Source organism: Procambarus clarkii, chromosome 11 (assembly GCF_040958095.1).
Source record: "Procambarus clarkii isolate CNS0578487 chromosome 11, FALCON_Pclarkii_2.0, whole genome shotgun sequence".
NCBI lineage: Eukaryota > Metazoa > Arthropoda > Malacostraca > Decapoda > Cambaridae > Procambarus > Procambarus clarkii.
Window position 1 is genome coordinate 37,306,673 of NC_091160.1, and position 18,132 is coordinate 37,324,804.

The 18,132-nt window shown below is 37.4% G+C and overlaps 2 protein-coding genes across 4 annotated transcripts in view; one reads left to right on the forward strand and one right to left on the reverse strand.

Annotated features, from left to right (window-relative positions):
* Rassf (Ras association family member) overlaps window positions 1-2,162 on the forward strand; it is a 45,464-nt gene extending 43,302 nt beyond the window's left edge. For all 3 annotated transcript variants that reach the window (XM_045742548.2, XM_069322611.1, XM_045742547.2), the window contains one exon: window positions 940-2,162. In XM_045742548.2, coding sequence (XP_045598504.1) covers window positions 940-997 — 58 coding nt within the window. In that variant the 3' untranslated portion in view covers window positions 998-2,162. The remainder of the gene's footprint in view (window positions 1-939) is intronic.
* Window positions 1-18,132, reverse strand: part of LOC123758317 (syndecan) — a 453,223-nt gene that overhangs the window by 327,781 nt on the left and 107,310 nt on the right. The window lies entirely within an intron of this gene.

Consider the following 18,132-nt stretch of genomic DNA (forward strand, 5'->3'; position numbering starts at 1 on the left):
AATGTATGATGTTAGTGCAACTGGTCTGTAGTTTTTGGTCATTGCTTTAATACCTCCCTTGTGAAATGGAACAATTGCAGTTTTTTAGCATTTGTGGAATGTTACCTGCCTCCTGGATTTTTTTTTTTTGCCATATTATACAAAGGGCCGGTGACTGATATTTCCCACCTATTTCAAAGATTTTTAGGAATTTAGCTCATAGTGTATGGGAAAATTTGCTCTCCTTTTCAAAGTCTGTGGGGTTTGTTTTAATAACCAATGTAAATCTTTCAGAGGGCCCCCACATTCAATAATAAATCTCTCAGGATCTTGCATTGCTAAATAGGGATTTACAGTTTGCATGATTTTTCCCCATTTTTGTCTATCATCGGTAGTGTACAGTATGCACCTCCTAATGTAAGAGTGTGGCCTATAATTGCTCTTTGCATACGTGACAAACTATTTTGGGCCTCGTACTATTTTGTACATGACTGTATTCATTTTGTATATCTTTGTTCTGTTATGAGTGTATAGACATGTGTGAGGGCGAGGTGTGACTTGTGTTGAATGTGCAGTATGGAGGGCTGTAAGAATGGGGGTGTCACTTGTGTGAAGTGTATGGAGATGTGTGAGAATGGGAGTACTTGGAAGGAGGTTTTGCATTGATCGCCTTACTGGTTAGTAAGAGAAGACATGCTATGCTAAGAATAAGTATACATATAATATATACAGTACAATTATGTACAATACAATACTTATCACATTAAGTCAAATTGTGCACATATTGCGTGCAAATGAGGGAGTTCTAACTTACTTTCTGACCTAAGTTTAAATTGCTGTAAATCTAATCTAATTGAACTAATCTTAATATTTTGTATCTTTTATCAGATCGAGGTACTGTATCTGTCCTAATCAGTTGTGTAAATTGTTGTATTTTATGACACCCATTTTTTTCCGCAGGTATGAAGACATGGAATTTTATATCAAACGGAGAATGAAGGAATTGCGTGGTGTGTGAGCTTCACAGGTCCGGAAATGTCCCCAAGTTGAGCTGTCTTATGCAGCATGCAAGACCTGAGCTGTTTTTGGGAGCAGAGGTATTGTGATCTGATAGTGGCAAGATTTAACTGACTATGGATAATAATCTAGGAGTTTTTTATAAACTCCTTCTACAGCACAGTAAAACTCTCACGTTTTTGCTGAAGATTGATTTTGTTTATAGACTAAGTGGCTCTCACCTTTTTTTTTTTTTTTCATATATGTTTGGAGATTGTTCATGTTGCGTTTGGTTTAGTCTCTCCATTCGTATTGCGTGTTTTACTGTTGCGTATTTTAATTTTTTTTATATAGTGTATTGCAATACATGTGAGATCTATAGGATTTTACCAGTCTAGAATTTGGTTACCAGCATTATTTGGACCATTATCAGAAGTGTGGTTCAAAATTACATTCCAGAGGCATTTTAAGTTTTTAATGATTAGAAAGTTACCAAGGGCATTTTATTTTTTTAAGATAGAGGAACATGTCAGTTTTAACTGGTCTTACAGAACCAGCAAACTGATAGTAGCAATAGCATTTGCTCATTTTTGAATACTTTTTTTTTCTATTTCACACACTTTATTTTGCTCATAAGTTCAATTTCATCAACCAATTTTGTTTTGGATAGCTAAGGATTGGCATTAGGTGGCGTTCTTAATGGTTTTCTATCCGTGGCAGGTGAATGATATTGTATGGAAGAAACATAGCGCTCAAACAAAGTTTCCAAATTCATTGATATTAATAACTGTTCTTCGGTGTGTTGCCTTGTGTGCAACTTTGTGTAATAATATGAAGCTGTATAAAACACAGTTGACTGTGCTCGTGCTACCTCAGACTGTCGAGTTGCATCTTCGCTCCTGCTGTCTTGGTCCAGCTATTGCTGAACCTTGTTACTGAGAACATATATTCTTAGTATTTCTTTCTCATTGTATTGAAGTAATTGCCATGGTAATGAAAGCCATTCATGATTAGTACTGTATAGCTTTTAGTTAACCAAGTTTGTGGGCCAGTGAGGTTAAGGTTTCATTCATTCATTAATGAATGGGACTGAAGAGAGCATTTCATTTATTGTACTTCATTAAGAAGTGTTGATAATAAATTTAATTATATAAAAGAGGTATCATAAAGAGGAGACCGTTCAGGCTTGTTCGCATATATATATATGTGTGTGTCATACCTAGTAGCCAGAACGCACTTCTCGGCCTAGTATGCAAGGCCCGATTTGCCTAATAGGCCGAGTGATTTTCTTTATTTTCAACATATTGTTTCCAATTGGTTTATTTGAATTATTATTATTACATTATATTAAGAACATGAATTATTGATTTAGTTATGTTAGTTTAGGTTAGGTTAATATAGGTTAGGTTAGGTAGGGTAGGTTAGGTTCGGTCATATATCTAGGTTAGTTTTAACTCAAATTTAACAAAATGAACTCATACATAATGAAATGGATTGCTATATCATTTAACAAGAAAAAATGGAAAAAATATATATATTCATGAAAACTTGGCTTATTAGGCAAATATCGGGCCTTGCATAGTAGGCCGAGAAGTGCGTTCTGGCTACTAGGTACGACACACACATATATATATATATATATATATATATATATATATATATATATATATATATATATATATATAATGTCGTACCTAGTAGCCAGAACGCACTTCTCAGCCTACTATGCAAGGCCCAATTTGCCTAATAAGCCAAGTTTTCATGAATTAATTGTTTTTCGACTACCTAACCTACCTAACCTAACCTACCTTTTTCGGTTACCTAACCCAACCTAACCTATAAAGATAGGTTAGGTTAGGTTAGGTTAGGTAGGGTTGGTTAGGTTCGGTCATATATCTACGTTAATTTTAACTACAATAAAACAAAATTGACCTCATACATAATGAAATGGGTAGCTTTATCATTTCATAAGAAAAAAATTAGAGAAAATATATTAATTCAGGAAAACTTGGCTTATTAGGAAAATAGGGCCTTGCATAGTAGGCTGAGAAGTGCGTTCTGGCTACTAGGTACGACATATATATATATATATAATGTCGTACCCAGTAGCCTAGTTTTCATGAATTAATGTTTTTTCGACAACCTACCTAACCTAACCTAACCTAACGTTTTCGGCAACCTAACCTAACCTATAGAGATAGGTTAGGTTAGGTTAGGTTAGGTAGGGTTGGTTAGGTTCGGTCATATATCTACGTTAATTTTAACTCCAATAAAAAAAAATTGACTTCATACATAATGAAATGGGTAGCTTTATCATTTCATAAGAAAAAAATTAGAGAAAATATATTAATTCAGTAAAACGTGGCTTATTAGGCAAATCGGGCCTCGCATAGTAGGCTGAGAAGTGAGTTCTGGCTACTAGGTACGACATATATATATATATATATATATATATATATATATATATATATATATATATATATATATATATATATATATATATATATATATATATCTATATCTATATCTATATCTATATCTATCTCATATTCTCTTTTTAAGCATTGGAGTTAGTTTGAGCAATGCAAGTCTAAGAAAAGCATAGAATATACAGGTACCAAAAAATATTCTTTAAATTCAGATAAAAAACACAGTAACATTGGTAAAATAAATAATGCATCCCACAAATATAAAATCAAATGATAGTGATGATGTTTCAGTCAATCCGGACCGCTAGTTAAGTTAGGGTCTAGGACGGACCGAACTTTTGAAACTTGGATTTAGTTTCATGTGCAGGTTGGGCTCTTCTTGTAAGTGTTGACAGTGTAATCCATGGAAGTTAGAGTATTGGGGTGCTTAGACATTTAAGTAAGAAGACTGTTTAACTATTGTACAGGTAATTGTGTATTTGTGCTTATGAGGAGTTGCGCTCTAGCTTTTTCATCAGGTAGTCTTTTGGATTTGTAAGCAATGACAGGAGAGAAAAAAATGATTGTAACCTCCCCCTCAATAGCAAATATCAGTGGGTTGTGTTCAGTCAGCTTCCCTAGCTTGAAGTGAATGTCCCAAAAGAGGGAACAGTGAGTTCTTTCCCACCAGTATATGCATAAACTCTTATATGGCTTTATGTCTAAGGGAAAAACTGTTGTAAGTGGGGTGCCCCAGAGCCCCCTTTCCCCCCCCCCCTCGGGACCTTTGTTGTTTGCCTGTCTATAGAGTGGGTAGGGTCTGAACCATGTATTATTCATGCTTGCTTTCTATTCTAATCCTGATTTTGATTATGTTGTAAATGGATTTCAAAGACTTTATTAGAAGTGATGTCTTTAATGCTCCGGTTACGTACTCATTAACCTCACACTCATAATTATTGATAAAATAATTGTCTAACTTACATGGGTTCTTTAGAGAAGCGATCACATTCCTTTAGTGAGAATAGTTTATACAAAACCTGGGATAGTTTAAAATGCCATAAATAAATCTTGAAGTTCAACGCCGTTGCTGAAGACACTTGGGTAGTGTGCTCGCCAATGAATAGTTGCTGATTTATATACTATACGGTATTATCTATTGTGGCATACAACATCAGAGTGGTAATAGTATTTGCCAAGTATCTCAGGCTCTTCTATTCCTCTAAGTGCCTGAGACAAAGCGTTTATGAGAGAACATCGAGAAAAATCAGCTAGCTTTTTACACACCTGAGGCACTACTGTTACTAGCAGTTACCTTGCAGTGATTCCAAGGATCAGTATCCTCTTGGCCAGGTCTCTGACCAGACCTCGTGGTGTGGGTTGTAGCATCTGTTGTGGTGAACTAACCAGGTTGTAGTGGATATGTGGCCCTGCCAGCTGCTCCAAGCAACAGCCATTTAGATAAAGTTATCACAAAATAAGCCTGACACCAGGCTAAGCTAAGGAAGTAGAATAACTCTCGAAACCGACTCCAGGTAAACTTCTTCTAAAAATAAACTTCTATTTTGTCACATGTACGCACCAATTTGCATCTGGAACATGTCTTGACAAAAAAATGCGTCTCACTGTGCATCCTCTTCCCCATATGTCCATTGTCCTTTCCATCTCCCACAGCCTGTAACCTGTTTCTCTACATTTATTATATCTTTCCTCTATCAGTGAGTGCATTATAATGCTTATGGAAGAACTGAAATAATCAGTGTTGTTTGTGCACTTTAAAAGATGCATTTTATCTCTTGCGTTTGGTCTCGTAGTCGCATTCATGGTTGTTGTTGTCCTCTTCCTTCTGTAATTATTTATCCAGTATGATGCACGTTGAAGTTTTCACATACCTGTCAACATTCATAAATAGAGCTTGACAAAGTTCATTGAGCCACTTTTCAGAACTAGCAGAAAATAGAAATAGACAAAGACGTATTTGGTTGATTTATGATTATCCAATAATTTTGGACAGGAAGCCTGGTAGATTTATTGTGCCCCCTCCCCCCCCCCTCCCTAGGCCAACTACTGACCTTTCCCAGGATGCTGCCCACAACAGTTATTTCTCGATCTCTTCGCAAGTCCAAGGCTGGTCGCGGATCCTCCTTGTTGGGAGTCCAGACTTCCACCCCCCCCCCCACCCCCCCACTGTAACTTTGAGGTGCTTCCGGGGCTTAGCGTCCCCGCGGCCCGGTCGTCGACCAGGCCTCCTCCTTGACTTTGAAACTTTGAGCTCAGATGGGCCTCATCGGCCATCTCCAAACCCAGCCCTCCCTTTTTCCCCACAGAAACTGATGACAACTACCAGGCATCTGTTTACTGTTAGGTGAACAGAAACATCCCTTGAAAGAAAATGTTACCTAAACACTTCTATCCTACCGCAGGAATTGAAATTGAAATTGAAATTGAAATTGAAATAAGTTTATTGAGGTAAAATACACACAAAGGGATGAGGTAGCTCAAGCTATTCTCACCCCGTTCAGTACAACGTGTTAATATATACATATACACACATCACAAATAAACATATTACCAAACATTCTGAGAGGTAAACATATACATTTCCTCCCTCACAAGTAGTATGGTATCAGACGTACACACAAATACTTTTATGACCTAGGTATACTGTATAGACAATTTGCAAGACACCTGCAGATAATTCAACAAAATATTACAATCTTGGTGCAAAATTCTTATATCTCTCAAGAATATCATCAACCTTTCCGTTGTGACACATCCAGGCTATTTGTTCAGGAACAGTCCTTATCTCAGTGTTTCTATATACACTAATCAACGGACAATCAAGAATATAATGGGCAAGGGTGTGAGACCTTAACATACCACATAGTTTACACTTCGTGTCATTACCATGAACATCTATCCCATATTCCCAGTAATATTTGTACCCAAGCCTGAGCCGCATGTACACAGAGTCACTCCAAGCATTTCTCCTTTTACCATAAGTGAAATGGGTGTTTTGACTCACATACATGTAGTGTTGCATGGTTTGACTACTCTCATACATTATCTCTCTCCTCTCCACTCCCGCCTGTGCCTGAATATTTCTGATTTTGCTTCTTATTTGTCTCATTGTGAATTCACATTCGATGTCAACTTGTGGTTTTGATGTGGCACGTTTGGCCAAGTCATCCGCCACCTCGTTAAGCACTATTCCAACATGAGATGGAATCCACATGAATTTCACACTATAACCTTTCAGCTGTATCTCAGTTATTCTTCTCTTACAGTCCTCCACTATAGACATGAAGACTGGGTTTCTACTGTTTAAGGACTCCAGTGCTCCTCGGCTATCGACAAATACAAAAACATTTTTGTCGTCATGACGTACTTCCTCCAAACACGCCAGAATGGCCTGCAGTTCAGCTTGTGTGGATGATATATAATTACTAAGCCGGAGTTCAATTATCCTGTCCACAGTCCCAAACTCCGTATAATCCCTTATTAGGACACCACACCCTGCCCTGCCATCCTCCGCCACCGACCCGTCGCAATATACATGTAAACTGTTGCCTCTTGGTAACCGAGATATCATGCTTCCATACAAACACCGTAATTGTCCCGGTTCATGATGAATCTTTTTCACCTTGAGGGGTACAATTTCGACGTCTATTTTCTGTACTTTCCAGGGAGCAGACATATTACACTTTCGAGAGGGTTTACAGCAGTCAAGTACGTCGTATTCCCTGAGGTCATGAGCTAATCCTCTCGTATAGCGAGTCTCCCTCAGTTTCCTGGAAGTGTGTACGTCACTCAAGCAGGTCTGAACGCTCTCAAACAGCTTATCCCCTCCTTTTCTCCGCATGAAACGAATAGATACTCTAGTGTTAATGTCACGGACTCTATCACACACACTCTGTAAATTTAATTCCATTCTCATTATTTCAATCATTGCATTTCTTTGACATCCAAGAATAATCCTCATAGCCTCGTTCTGTATCAGCTCTATTTTTTGAATTCTGCCTTGGCCTGTGTAAGACAATACGGGTGCTGCGTAGTCTATCAGGGATCGAACAGTGCTTATGTATAACATCCGCAAGATAGGTACCCCAACACCTTTACCAGAAAAAGCCAGTGCTTTTAGAGGATGCAGACGGGCTTTACATAAGGTGCTGATATGATTTATTTCAGCATTTTTACTCTCACATGTGTATCCAACATACATGCCCAGATACTTGTACTTCTGTACACGGCTCAGTTCCACACCATTTAGAGTAAGTGTTATATTTCTTCGTTTCCTATACTCGTATTTGGTTTTATCTGCATTTATAACTAAGCCTAACTTGTGACAGGTTGTACCAAGTATGTTAAGAGCATCTTGAATTTTGTTCCCAGAAGTGCCTTGTATAAGAATGTCATCAGCATATATGATCGTCGTGACCCCTGGAGGATACATCTCTGATGCTAATCTGTTCATTAATACATTGAATAAGGTGGGACTTAATACTCCCCCTTGTGGGGTACCTAACTGAAACCTCCGTTCCTCAGACATGTATCCCTGGTAATACACCTGACCTTTTCTGCCTTGCAGGTAATCCCTTATCCAGTGTAGCAATCTCCCTGTTATTCCCAGATTGGCTAATTCGTATAAGATTACTTCCCCATTGGCTTTATCAAACGCTCCTTGTAGATCAACAAAAACTCTACAATTGTCATCCACATTAGACAAACACTTTAAGAGACAATCCGCAGTACTTTTGCCTTTGATAAAACCAAAGAGATTATTGGACATGTTATCACCTACAAGGTAGAGTAGCCTATTTAACAAAATCCTTTCCATCATTTTACAAAAGCAGGATATTAAGGAGACAGGTCTGTAGCCTCCGTTTGACTTAGGGATAGGAATGATGACAGCCTCTTTCCATTTTCTTGGTAACTTTCCCTCTCTATAACTCATATTAAACAAATCAAGTAAGGGATTAGGTTTCATACCGGCTAAATAATTAAGTATGTCATACGTTACTCCATCTTTTCCCGGAGCAGTGGAGCTGCCACTTTTTATAGCATCCAGTAGCTCATCGTGGGTTATCTCAGTGCATGCTATAGATCTTGTATTTAAGGCACATAAAGTTACTCCATTTCTAATATTTTCCCATGACTCAATGGTGACTCTCGTGTCTGCAGGTAAGGACTCCATACCAGCAGCACTTGCCCATTTATCTACTAACTCATTAGCAACTTTCCCTGGATCTGAGTGAGCAATGAATTTAGTCTTACAACCCCTGACTTTATTTACTGCTCTCCATATGTCTTTAAGGTTCTTAGTATTACCCGAATTGAACCCGGGACCTTTCGGCTGTGACACAACTGCGCAGACTCGCTGCGCCATAGTGTGATACTTGGCTTTTTGAACATTGTAGCTCGATATGCTAAATACTATCATTAAAGCTATAATATTCATGATTTTATGGTTGTAATTTTGATTAACAAAGTTACCTAGTTTCTCTGATGCTGTTGTGAATGTTGAAGAGACAGCTGAAGAGTTAGAAACCTGACATTATGCTAGACGTGAGAGATCTGATACTTGGTTGGAGTGAGAAATCTAACGCTTTCTAAGAGTGAGACCTCTGATGCTTCCTAGGAACAAGAGCTCTGACTTTTGGTAGGAGTAGGAGATCGGTCAGTTGATAGGAGCAGGAGATCTGAGAGTTGGTAGGAGCAAGGGATCTGTCACTTGGTAGCAGGAGATATTGCATGATCCTGCAGGTAGACAACTGCAGGTATATCTTTTGTGACAGATTAACACGACCAGGTTGATTAGCAGCCTCCCATAGACTTAATAACAGCTATGTAGCCATACTAATTTAGTGCTTTCTTTTAATATTTATAGGATATTGATATACTTAATATGCTCTTACAAATCCTCTGTATTTTCAGTGTAGTAGCTGAATTTAAAGATCCACTAAGCCATATAATACAAGTGCCATTTTGAGCGTGCATCTTTTTTTTATAAGATCTAGCTTTTCTTCAATGACTGCTGTGTGCTCATTCCTGTTTTTTTTAGCAAGTTATTTTTGGTTACCTCTAGTTTTCTGAGTATTTCTTGTTGCTGAAGTGCTGTATGCCTCCATGTACAGGACTGTGTGTGTGTGTGTGTGTGTGTGTGTGTGTGTGTGTGTGTGTGTGTGTGTGTGTGTGTGTGTGTGTGTGCGCGTGCGTGCGTGCGTGCGTGCGTGCGCGTGCGTGCGTGCGTGCGTGTGTGTGTGTATATATATATATATATATATATATATATATATATATATATATATATATATATATATATATATATATATATAATATACATACATACATACATTATACTGTATACGGTACTTGCTGAGGCATTCTAATACACTTGTTTCTTATAGCCATAATACTGTATACACAATGACTCCACTGGTGAGTTGTGTAAAGTTTTATATATTTGTGAAGGAAGTCAGTTTCAGGAAATTACAGATAATGAACACTATAAAAAAAAACCTGTACAAATGTGTATACAGTAGTTTCCAAAAATTAAGTCATAGATTAATGGGAAAACTGTAGCAGCATTTAGTGTACAAACTAGTGGAAATTTTCGTAATGCTGTGCAAAGTTCTCATTAGACCGAGTTAAAAATTGACAAAAATTAGAAAGATAGTGAGAGAGAGAATGAGAGAAAGAGAGACAGTGAGAGAACAAAAGAGAGAGAGAGAATGACAGAAAGAGAGAGAATGACAGAAAGAGAGACTGATAGAACGAGAGAGAGAGAGAGAGAGAGAGAGACAACGAACACATAAATTTAGCCATGAGGGACTAGGGTGGTGTAGTGGGTTGTTATGAGAGCTTGTGATAATGCTCAATATGAAGCAAGGAGGTAGGCAACGACAATTACAAATACAGTATAGGGTGGCTGAAGCCAGTGGGAGTGGATGTATTGAGTCGATGAAGCAGGTGGGCATGGGTGTATTGAGTCGATGAAGCAGGTGGGCATGGGTGTATTGAGTCGATGAAGCAGGTGGGCATGGGTGTATTGAGTCGATGAAGCAGGTGGGCATGGGTGTATAGGGTCGATGAAGCAGGTGGGTGTGGGTGTATTGGGTTGATGAAGCAGGTGGGCATGGGTGTGTTGGGTCGATGAAGCAGGTGGGCGTGGGTATATAGGGTCGATGAAGCAGGTGGGTGTGGGTGTATTGGGTTGATGAAGCAGGTGGGTGTGGGTGTATTGGGTTGATGAAGCAGGTGGGCATGGGTGTATTGGGTCGATGAAACAGGTGGGCATGGGTGTATTGGGTTGATGAAGCAGGTGGGTATGGGTGTATTGAGTCGATGAAGCAGGTGGGCATGGGTGTATTGGGTTGATGAAGCAGGTGGGCATGGGTGTATTGGGTCAATGAAGCAGGTGGGTGTGGGTGTATTGGGTCGATGAAGCAGGTGGGCATGGGTGTATTGAGTCGATGAAGCAGGTGGGCATGGGTGTATTGAGTCGATGAAGCAGGTGGGCATGGGTGTATAGGGTCGATGAAGCAGGTGGGCGTGGGTGTATTGAATCGATGAAGCAGGTGGGCATTGGTGTATTGGGTCGATGAAGCAGGTGGGCATGAGTGTATTGGGTCGATAAATCAGGTGGGCGTGGGTGTGTTGGGGCGATAAAGCAGGTGGACGTGGGTTTATTGAGTCGATGAAGCAGGTGGGCATGGGTATATTGGGTCGATGAAGCAGGTGGGTGTGGGTGTATTGAGTCGATGAAGCAGGTGGGCATGGGTGTATTGAGTCGATGAAGCAGGTGGGCATGGGTGTATTGGGTCGATGAAGCAGGTGGGCATGGGTGTATTGGGTCGATGAAGCAGGTGGGCATGGGTGTATTGGGTCGATGAAGCAGGTGGGAGTGGGTGTATTGGGTCGATAAAGCAGGTGGGTATGGGTGTATTGGGTGGTCAAAGAGAACCTTTCCAAGGGGAAGATTGTGTCAAAATGTGAAAACTCGAGCAGTGTACAAGATGACTGCTTGGGTGGAGTTTCGTGTGATCAAATGTTGCCTTGGTCTTTTATGAATCTTATTCAAATATGATAGGGCATTATTATATACACTTTGATCAGTAGCATTAAGGTAGGTATTATGGTAGGTACCTTAAAGCGGTAAATATGAATTTGTTGGGATTTGCTGAAAGTGTAAAATTTTCATTGTTTTTTAGCATTTCCTCTGAATTAAATCCTGTGTAAGAAAAACAGGCATATAAGTTACAAAATGCTATACTGTACTTTGGTAAATTCTGCAGTTATGGAAATTTGCAATTGCTAAGAATATTCACATTGATCTGAGCCATTCTTAACCTATGTTTTATATTTAGTGAACCCGGAGGGAGAGATCCGTGAGTGAGTTTGAAACAAAACCTGAGCAATAATTTAATTGTCGTGCAAGTACAGTAATGCAGTAATAACCTTCCATGAATCTCGGCCTGATGTCGATTGAATCCATACATCGAAAATGCGAGTCCTCATTTGTTTGACAAATATATAAAATATATTATAATCATATATTTGACAAATATATGACAAATATATAATCATATATTTGTACATATTGTGTCTTGTATTTCATTCCACTGAAAGTCAAGATTGTTTGGACAAGTTAGACAGAAGTATGTTGTAAGGATATAAATGTTGGAGTCTAGTTACACATTGAAATGTTTCACATATCTGGGCATTATTACGCAAGTGTAGGTTAGCTGTGATAGAAGGTGGTGATGGTAGTGGATATTCAGCAGGTCTCAAACATCTGTCATTGAGGTGTCAATAATAAGAGTAAATATTTAGGCCATGCAGTACGGTCCCCCTGCATCCCTGGACTTCCCCAGATATGTGCACTAGCGGCTCACCCCTGCGAGTCTGTCTGGGTAGCCCGGGATCGTGGATTCGATCCCATTGTACAGCCTCAATATGTTCTCACAGACACATTGCAGTCTTGTGATTTCATTGTGCATCAATAATAGGTCTATGTTGGTGGTGGTTTAGTGTAATGAATATCTTGAGTCATGCTCAAATAAAAGTTTCTTGCATGTTTCAGAAATTAACATGATTAGTAGGCAGTTAGCAATATGTATCGAGGCCTGGTGTCTTGCTATGTAATATGTATTTTAAATAGAATTCTGCAATATTGCTTTCATGTCTTTCTCAGCTGTTGTCTTCCGGATGTGTGTTCTTAGTGAATATTTCCTTGCAAAGCAAATAGTGTAGATTTTAATAAAGGACAAACCAAACAGCTCACACATTTTTAGATACTTTTTGTTACCATGTTAATTGTCTTAATATTTCATCAAAGTGACTACTGCTTCATGTAAATGATAACCACACTACTACTGTGTGGAACTCTTGAACATGTGCCTCAAGTGCTTCTTGAACCGTCTTAAACATATGGAAGTGCTGCAAATATCTGGGGAAGATTCTACATGGAGCTTCCATGTCAACTAAAGGTATCTCCAAGAGGGCACAAAGTATTAATGATCTAGGTAGGCATGAATTTCTTATTTAGAGGTTAAAAATGCTAAATAGGATTCCATTCTGTTAATAAATATCTTAAGATTATTATTATTAACATCTTTATTGACAAAGTTAATTACAATTTTGCCTAATCTGAGGATTTCGATTAAGTCTTATTAGTGAGTTTATTCCAAGGTTTGATATTCCTTGTTTAGAAATATCTGGCCATTCAAAGTATCATTCACGAAGTTTTTGAATAATCTCAGACCGGATCGTCTGAGATAATCGTGGACCGGAATAGTACTACAGTAGATGAATTTATTAAAGTGATGGTTGTATACAATGTTTACATGCCCATTTGTTCATAATTAAAACTAGTGAACATGAGCGCCCTCCTGTCCATGAGTTGAGCCATTTTATGTTTATAAAAGGTATTATTTACTGCTTATACCAGTATGCTTTATTACTACTTCTTGATACTAGGTGCAGTTTGCATGAAGGGTTTTATTACTACACAATAACTAAATGTTCCCAGTTATTTTGGAGCGTTGTTGCAAGTCACTCAAGGTCGAGCTAGTAGTCTCAAGTGATGTACAGTAATGTGCTGCTTTTCCGTAAGGCAGTATAGGTGCTGGAGATGAATGCCGATGATGGTGTTGATGTCTTCAGTGTCACGTTGCATGTGGCAGGAAGGGAAGGGAATTATCAGGGAAAAGCACCAAGCCATTAACGACTATCTAGCACTTGGAAGGGGGTCAGGATAAGGATTTGGGATGGGACGGGTGAAAGGAATTGTGCCCAACCACTTAGGGTCGGGGTTTGAACGCTAACCTGCATGAAGCGAGACTGTCGCTCTACCGTCCTGCCCAAGTGGTTGGAGGCAGGAGGAACCATTTCCTCACCTCATGCTACATAATTTTGTAAAAAAAAAAAAAAGAAATCAGCCATAGTGCACATTCGTGACAGTATATATATTTATATATATGCTATGGTAAATAACCTAGTAGGTTCTGGCACTTGTCCTATAACCAAAGGTCTTATTTTATCATTCATTCAATATAGAGTATTTTGTTCATTTACTTTGACAAATTGTTTAAATATTTGGTCTAAATTTTTCCATACAGTGTTTCACACCAGCGGCTTATTGAATTAACACTTAAAATTGTGACTGATTAAGAGATACTGTATTTGTATAATCGTGTTTTATTTAGTAGAGGCCAATGAGCAAGCAATAAGTGATTTTTTGAGGCTAAATGTCTAGTTTATAAGTTAACATTTTACCAGGTAGTTTTAAAACAAGTTCTATTTATCGTACGGTTCTAAGTAAACCTGCCTATTTCATTCGTGAAATATACCCTCTCCGCGTAAACCATAACACTAACATACTCAATATGATAGCCTAGTTCTTACCTTGGAGAATTACTAACTTTCGCTTCTTTGTGCAACTTTCTTTGCAAATTGTAATGTCATTACCGGAGATATTTTTAGCATTATTTCAGTATATAAATTAATGGGCGTTTTTATTAATTACATTATCAAAAACTAGTTGGCATGAAGTCCTCAACTCTTGACGCAGTTTTTGTAGTAAATATTGTTATATACTGGTGTTGCGTAAGTATACTGCAATATTGTATACTGGTAATGTGTAGGCATTCTGCAATATGCTTGTGTAACAAGGACAATTTAAAATGTTAAGTTGATATTTCTTTAGCTGTGTTTCCAGCTTAAACTTTCTTGATATTCCACTGGAGTTTGTTGCATGAACTGTTTTCTAGTAATGCTGTAGTTCACTATTAACAGATTATTAATATCTTTTTATTGTAAGTGGCTGTGAGCAATATCCAGCTGTGTGTGGTTGTCTGGTACGTCAGTGTTATACAGGCTACCCCCTTTTAAATCACACATTTGTGCCTTAGGGCAGTGGTAAGTGCGTATTTTCAGAATAATGTTTTCTGCCTCGATGGGGACTCCATTTGGGCTTTCGTCATCAAGGGATGGTTGATTGTTCAAAATATTTGTAGTGCAATTTGTTAACAACAATTGTTGCCTTGGCTTTCTATCCATAGAATGTCTCGGACATTCTATCCATATACTGTACTTGTCTCAGACTTACCTGAAAAGACAGTGTTGTCTTGATAGCATGCTTTAGCATTTTTTCCCATATGTTGTACTACTCTTCTCAGATTTACCTGAAAACACAGTATTGTGTCTTAAATAGCTTTGTCCTGTAAAGACAGAGTTGTAACATATGATGTGATGTGAGTGCTGGATCTTATACCATTCAGGCCAAACAGTGTTACTACTGTATCTTAATATTTTTTAAATGCAAGCAAAGTATATTAAGCAAACTATAGTGCAATAGTCTTTAAAAATACACACATATATGGCTGTATTTGATTGTTTCATATATATGGAAACACTGCATAGTATTATAAGAGTTTCATGTAATGAAACATAGTACTGTATTGCATCTTTTGAGAGTTTTTGCAGAATATATCTTAAGATTAATTTTGTAAGTTTCATGCATGCAAACACATTATTGTATTTTAGCTAAATTCAGGAGAACATGATTGTCTCTTGTTAAGCTTCATGCTGGGGAGTAATATTGCATGCAAGAGAGTTCCTCTAAAAGAATAAACGGCATTGTATTTTAGTTTCAAAGTTCAAAGGCTGCATGATGGATAAACGTCAATGAAAGCAAACAGGAGACTCACACCTGGAGGTCGCTTATTGTCCTCATGATACTGAGTAAACAAGTCAGGGCTTGGTGAGTGTTAATTATATTATTTGACTTTTTTAATGCACTAGTCTGTGTTATTTTATCTTCAGTAGTATTTCAGACAATTCATCCACAATATATTACTGCTTGGGCTGTTTATGCCGATTAGCTGTAAAGCAACATTGAAGCGTAATGAATGTTCTTTAATTATCTTTGTGGCACCTTAGGATTATTGTAGTTGCTCTGTTACACAAGCTAGCTGACTTTGACATATGAAATATGTATGCCAAGAAATAAATTTATATATGTATGAAATATACAGTATAAAGTTGTTGTATACAACATCAGTAAACTGCTCTTGTTTTGGTAATTGCTTGTGCTGTAGACCAAACAGCAAACTTTGTCATAATATGTCTCTAAATCTTAATAGTATCCCCAACAATTGCAATAATGATAAGGCTAAGCAGTATAGGTATGATACAGTCGAGGCTAATGAAGATAATTTAGAAATCTTTAATGAAATCTTCTCGTTGTACGAGTTCGTATTTTTGGCACTGGGTTATTCCGGCCCCGAGCGTAAGACCTGCCAAGGGTTTTGGTCTCTTAACAGCATATCCTTCATTAAATGTTCTTTATATTATAGTCTTGAATGCACAATTGTTGTATTGTGGCTTGACTACACCATTGTTGTACTGTATTATGGTCTAACTGTACAATTATTGTATTATTATCTGACCATACAATTATTGTATTATGGTCTGACCATACAATTATTGTATTATGGTCTGACCATACAATTATTGTATTATGGTTTGACCATACAATTATTGTATTATGGTCTGACCATACAATTATTGTATTATGGTCTGACCATACAATTACTATATTATGGTCTGACCTTATAATTATTGTATTATTTACCACCCAATTATTGTATTATGGTCTGACAATACAATTATGGCATTATGATCTGTCAGTTCAATTATTGCATTATGTTCTAAACGCTAATTGTTTTACTGTATTATAGTCTGAACACAGTAGTTTTATTCTGATCTCAAAAACACAATTCACGTATTATGCACTGACCTCCACACGATTCTTGTATTATGGGCTCCAAAACACTCACTTCTTTTTGTTATGATCTCAAAAACCACTTTTGTTGAATTACAGGGGAAACCATGTATGTGTACTGTATTAGCTGTCCGAATCGGTGCAACTTCTTAATTACTGTAATAGCACAACCCGTTTTCGCAAATTCGTATAGTCAATATTGACTTATTAACTACGTGCATGTGATATACTAAACATAATAGATACCCTTAAAAAGCTTCATAGAAAACACCGACCTTACCTAACCTTGTTAGTATCTTAAGATAAGCATCTTATTGCTTCGTAATTACAATTATTACTTAACCTATACCTATAATAGGTTAAGTAACAATTGTAATTACGAAGCTATAAGATGCTTATCTTAAGATACTAACAAGGTTAGGTAAGGTCAGTGTTTTCTATGAAGCTTTTTAAGGGTATCTATTATGTTTAGTATGTCACCTATGCACTTATTTAATAAGTCAATATTGACTTTACGAATTTGCGAGAACGGGTTGAATAGCAATACCCTGTGATGGCAAATATTGCGTATCATGTCTTCACTGCGGATACAAATGCTCAAATTTCATCATTGATGTAGAAGAATGTTACCGTTTATGACGTACGTCATAATCTACCGTACATCAAATGTTCAGGTTTATATTTACCGTATATTTAAGGGTTTTCTACAAACAGTAGTTATAATGCAAAATTCTAAAAAAAAAAAAAATACTCATACTGATATATTACTAATTTTTTTTAATTATCGTGTATCTTTAAATGTACTGTTCTCTGCATAAAGATTATCGTATATTCTTTGTTAGTCAATTAGTGAATGTATCTTGGTAGATTTTTATTGTCCTAACCAATCTAATTCCATATCTTAATATACTAACAAAGACTTTGTTAGTTGAAGTTTTTACAAATACTTATGCAAAAATTATTGTACCTCTGAAATTTATTTACACAAATACTGTATTGTATTTAGAAATATATTTACTGGATATATAACAAATGTGTATCATTCATATTTTAATTATATTTTATATTTTTATTTTTTACTCATTAATGTAATTGTAAATCTACACGATATGTATAATATGAATAAAGCAGGCAGCTGAGTGAAGGGCTTTATATCCTAGATCTCATCCAGCATGTGCGCGCTCACACATTGTAGTCCCCAAAATACGAATTAGAAGGAAAGGCTACATGAACTAAACTTCACATCGCTAGGAGATGGAAGAACGTGATTACCACATATGAAATTCTCAGGAGGAATTGATAAGGTAGATAAAGGCAGACTATTGAACATGGGTGGTACTTGCACGAGGGGACATGTGGAAACCGAGTATCCAAATGAATCACGGAGACTCGAGAAAGGAGTTTTTCCGTGTCGGTAGTTAAATGAAATGCACTAGGAAGTGATGTGGTGGGGGCAAACACCAT